The 5,152-nt window shown below is 40.4% G+C and overlaps 1 protein-coding gene across 1 annotated transcript; it reads right to left on the bottom strand.

Moving 5' to 3' along the window:
• Positions 1–209: 209 nt before the first annotated feature.
• On the bottom strand, positions 210–737 carry LOC136970400 (zinc finger MYM-type protein 5-like). Its single transcript, XM_067264842.1, has one exon. It carries the CDS (start codon positions 735–737, stop codon positions 210–212), a length of 528 nt encoding a protein of 175 aa, XP_067120943.1.
• Between the last annotated feature and the right edge of the window lie 4,415 nt (positions 738–5,152).

The following is a 5,152-nucleotide window of genomic DNA, read 5'->3' as shown; positions in this document are numbered from 1 at the left end:
ACATTTATTTTACATAAATCTCACATATATACAGAACAGGGTCTAACAAAGAAAGAGGTCACTGCCCTCGGTTACAGAGTTTATATATCGGGCGTCTCGCCCTCGGGCGCAGCGCTCGACGCGCCCTTTACATGTCGTAGTAAGCACGACATGACATGTGGTCACTGGAATTTTCATGCTCTGACAATTTTTTATGTACATTTTTCCAATCATTCGTCCCTTTTCGTCATTAACGTTGTTTGCTTGGAAAATAATTTACAGACGTAACAGTACAATAAGTTGTTGGTTTCAGTATAAGCCAACCAATCTGTTTTAACTTTTTCCCCGCTATTAATAGTTTTGAAGAAGGAGGCAATAGTCAATTTTCTTGTGATTTGTTTTGACCCTTCGTTGCATCGAATAGAAGATGATTCCATAGATCCATTTATTGATTTTGGTGGATTTTTTATATAATACTCTCGCATGGCATCTGTTAAGTATTCTGGCCATAATGCAATATCGTTTACAAAACTCTTAGTTTCATCATTACTTTGAGATGATTTTAAATTTATATTTTCTCCTTTTGTTTCATCTTCACAAACGGAATTGCTTGGTTTTTCCTGCTGGTCTTTTTGCAGAATAGTTTCGGACACAAATGATGTTTCTGGAGTTTGAGCAGGTGAAATTTGTGAAAATGATGACGATTGTTGTAATTGTTCTCCATCTACAGTTAAAAGTTTGTCCAACGATCTTTTCATTTGGTTTGCCACTTTATCTCGATCTGCTTTTCGTTTTCTTTTTTTCACTTCCACTTAAATGTTTATAGGAACTCATTTTAAAGACCACGTACTAAAAAGAAAGAAGAAAATGATCTTCAATTAAATTTATTTTTACTCAATATCACAATCACAAACAAAATCACAATTTGTGGTATTTTATATTATATATTATTTTAATTAAATAATGTAATACTTTTATAAAATTACATTTTTGAATTTAGAAATTCACAGAAGTATTAACTATGAATCCAAAACAATCTATTTGCAATCAAGTCTAGGTCTAAGTCTTAATTGCACAATTTTCAATCACAACTCACATAAGATGCAATATGTTCAGGAGACACTGATTTTAAATAGCTACGTTTGACTTTTTAAACACGTGCATAGTAAAGGCTCGATAGGCGCGAGGCTCGATCGTATTTACACACATCGACACTCGCGGGCGTGGATGCATAAGCACGGGAACGCTCGTCCACACTTGTCGACTTTATCAATCAACGATTCGGCATAATTTGGATACGTTTCAGCAATAATTATGAATATCACGTTTTTCTGTTAAATAAAAATAAAAATTAATATAAAAAAAAAAATTAAAAACCTAATTTTCGGGCCCCAAAAATTACGGGCCCTAGGCACGTGCCTAGGTTGCCTAGGCCTTAGTCCGCCCCTGGATGAGAGGAGATGAGTTACGCCACGTCAAGGCCAACGCCCAGCTTTACCTTTGCAATGTCGCGTAAGGACGTGTACGCTGTACTGTACATCCCAACATAAAGTTCTGTCAAATTAGTGAATATAGTAGTAGTTTTGACAAGCCGAATATCCATTTCATTAACTACTGACTGATTTCTTACGTTTGCTGTAACATAACGTTTGGAATATCGATCTAGAAGTTTTTTTAATAAGTGAACAAAATTAATTTTTTATTTAAAAATACTAATGCTAGAGATTTAAAACTTATCGAGCCTGTAAGATTCATCCACCCGTCATATTCTTAAATAAAAATACAAATAAAACACTTTAAACTGAAAAATCGTCATTTCTTAATAATGTAAACCCCATTTTTTTTTTTTAAACTCTTTCCGCCTGTGGGCACTAAGAGGGCCTCTTTTAGTATGCCCCATTATGGGTTCGGCCAGGCCCACAATGGGGCGACCGGGTGGTGAGGGTACGGGGCCCGACATATCTGAACGGACCACCCCCCGAAAAATTTCTGGGGATTTTTCGACCCGTTCGGATTCGATCCCAGGTCCCCCAGAGCGGTAGGCTGCCACCTTGATCGCTCGGCCATCCGGCCCAATGTAAACCCATAGGCCACGTGATGACATTTGACAGAACATGGCGGCGATGACTCGTGTGTCGCTACTCTGATAATATAGGTCAGTGTTTTTCAACCAGGGTGCCACGGCGCCACGGCGCCAGTTGGGGTGTCACAAAGTTTAACACCTTTAGGCATTTTCTTGGAAATTTACTTAAGTGTAGTACATAAGATAACTCATTGTCAGTATTTCGACAAAATTCAATGGACTTAAATTTTGATTTTGAAAACGTAGAAACACCATTTTTGCATTAAAATGCTACTTCAAACTGTCAATTTTTAAAGTTTTTCTTCCCGGGGAGGGAGTCCCCGGCCCCACCCCAGCATTGCGCATAATACAGTAGAGAACTGAAAATCGGAATCAATTGGGGACTGGGGTTGTTCAGATTAGTGATTTGTTCCGATTACCGATTATGTACGAATAAATATATTAACCTGTCCGATGTTCAAATTTTTATCCGTTGCGTGTCGCTTCGTGTTGAATTTTCGTCGATTTTAAGCCTAACGAAAATTTTATAATAATAATCGAGGCTATCGTATCGTTAAAAAATTATTTCTGCATTTTGTGCAAACAAAATAAATATATTGAAGAATATAAAAACATGAAAATTATACTTTAGAAGTAAATCTAGTATCAAAAACGTTCGATTCAGCACGAAACAGTCCGACTGAAAATCGTTCCGAATACCAGTGATTCCGATTAACGAGTCTCGTACTGTATTCGTTTTCGCAAAAGATTCATATGCCCCCCATTAAAGCCCCCCTTTTCAGATTCTAGATCTGCCGCTGGTCAAGGGTGCCGCGATTTTTCATTTCTCAATCGAATGCCACTTAATGAAAAAGGTTGGAAAACACTGATATAGGTACTCTAGTTTTAGGTAACGCGACTTAATTTAATTCTACTCGAAACATTAAGGTCGCGCAGATTTTCGGTTTACGTTTAATTTTTACATGCGATAATTAATATTACTTAAACCGTAACTTCTGTGTAGACTATTTTGTTAAAGTGTGCACTTGAGCGCCGATAGGAATACACAGGACACGATGAATTCAAGTTAAAACAAATTTTAATTTTCGCGAATTAATCAATATACTTACAAACTAAGTTCTTTGTGGATTCCCTCAGTCCAACTTCTCTTGTTGTCCGATTGTAACAATAAAACCCGCGCGATTCTTAACTAACTTAAACCTAAAAGGATAGAAAAGTATAAAAGTAGGAAGTGAGAAGAATTGATAGGATAGTGGGGTACCCTTGTTCTCGCTGAACTCCGATTCCGGCTGGTGGTTTATTCTGCGTATCTCTGGGTTCGTCAACGTTGTAAAAATACCTTTTAGGATAATTTCTTGTCAGTGTCTTTGACTCTACGGTCCGGATCCTCACCTCACGGCTCTCTATTCGGCCCTCGTAGAATTCCGTCTCACGAGCTCGCCGTTCTCGTCCGTGCTTCCTCGTGTCCGGCCGGAGAAAAAGTGACTCTTCGATGACCCAGATTTTACTCGTCCTCCACTCGAACTCTTTGTTCCACACGACCCCCTGGTGGGTGGGGAGTGGGAAGCCCGCGTTCCCAGAAGCCAGAACAATGGACAAAGGAAATTAGAAAGAAGGGTTAAGAAGGAGAGAAAATTATTAAAACTAATTAAATCTAAAATTCATATGTACAAAAATATGGCGTACAGCCACATACGCCCCATCGGAAAGGCTCAAAGTCCATGATGGAGTTTGTAGTAATCTACTCTCCTTTTCCGAAGGTGGTATCGACCCTCGCTTGCGGGAACAGCTTGATGCTCGTCATCCGATTCAAGGGGATTCTCTGGTGATGCATCGTCTTCTTGCCGCCTGATAGGTATCATCGGCTGTCTCCTGTACTGTAATGCAATCTCATCACCTCCATCATCATCAGACATATCCGGGGAATCATTGTTGTTGGGTCGGTAATGGTTTCGACCTTTATATACAGCATATGAATAATATGGTTTCAAACGATCGAAATGCACAATACAATTTTTCTTTCCATCACTACCACCCAACTCTGCGGTTACTGGACCTAAAATTCTCGTAATACGGAAAGGACCCGAATACTTAGGGGAAAATTTTCCGAACTTCCTACCCTGGTGCTTGCGTAACAGCCACACTCTCTCACCAACACTAAAGCCACGCCCTTTCCTTTTTATATTGCACCGCTCCCTATTCTTTAAGTTGTTTTGCCTGCTCCGTGAATAAGCCAAGTTACGAACAGTGTTCAATTTTTCTAACAGCTCCCTCCGATAATCATGCAAATTATGGTGGGCCGGCACGCCCGTCGGAAAGACCTGAGGTAACCTGGGGTCAAAACCGAAGAGAAGGAAGGCAGGGGATTCGCCGGTGGATGCATGAGTGGCGTTATTATAAGCAAACACTGCCTGAGCAAGATGCTCATCCCACTTCCCATTACTTCCTCTGGAGATCCGAGCTATAATACTACATATAGACTTATTAAACCGCTCACAAACCGAGTTCGCACACGGACGGTAAGCAGTAGTGATTTTATGTTTGATACGGAGTATGCCACATAATTCCTGAAACGTGGAAGAAGTGAAATTAGCCCCCCGGTCTGAGATAATAATTTCGGGGCAACCGTAACGGCATATCACATGCTGGAATATGGCGTCTGCTACGTTCTTTGCAGTCTGGTCCTTAATAGGAATTGCTTCAGAATACCTGGTGAAAACGTCAATGATAGATAGAATGTACCGATTTCCGCTGGGAGTAACCATGAGTGGGCCGACTATATCTATAGCTACCTTCTGAAAAGGGAAGCCAGCTAACTCTGTTTCTTGGAACGGCTCCTTTCCCTTGTGTAAATTAAACCTCTGACATGTCCTACACACCCTCACTACCGATCGGACTACCGATTGTAGACCCCGTATGTAGTAATGCCTGTCAACGGTATTACAAGTCTTCTCTATGCCCAAGTGCCCCCCAAGGCCCGACTCATGGAACGCTCTAACAACCTCTTCACCCATTTTCTGACCTACACATATCCGCTTCCAGTTATATAGGCCATATCTTCCCGGTTTAATGTGGACCAACACACCTCCT

The sequence above is a fragment of the Centruroides vittatus genome, unplaced genomic scaffold (assembly GCF_030686945.1).
Source record: "Centruroides vittatus isolate TY-2023 unplaced genomic scaffold, ASM3068694v2 contig_193, whole genome shotgun sequence".
Classification (NCBI taxonomy): domain Eukaryota; kingdom Metazoa; phylum Arthropoda; class Arachnida; order Scorpiones; family Buthidae; genus Centruroides; species Centruroides vittatus.
The sequence above is the reverse complement of the archived record's forward strand: the minus strand, read 5'-3'. Positions and strand labels throughout refer to the sequence as shown.

Bases quoted from the DNA above. Each gene is read 5' to 3' on its own strand.
- LOC136970400 (XM_067264842.1), bottom strand. From the start codon at position 737: ATGAAAAGATCGTTGGACAAACTTTTAACTGTAGATGGAGAACAATTA.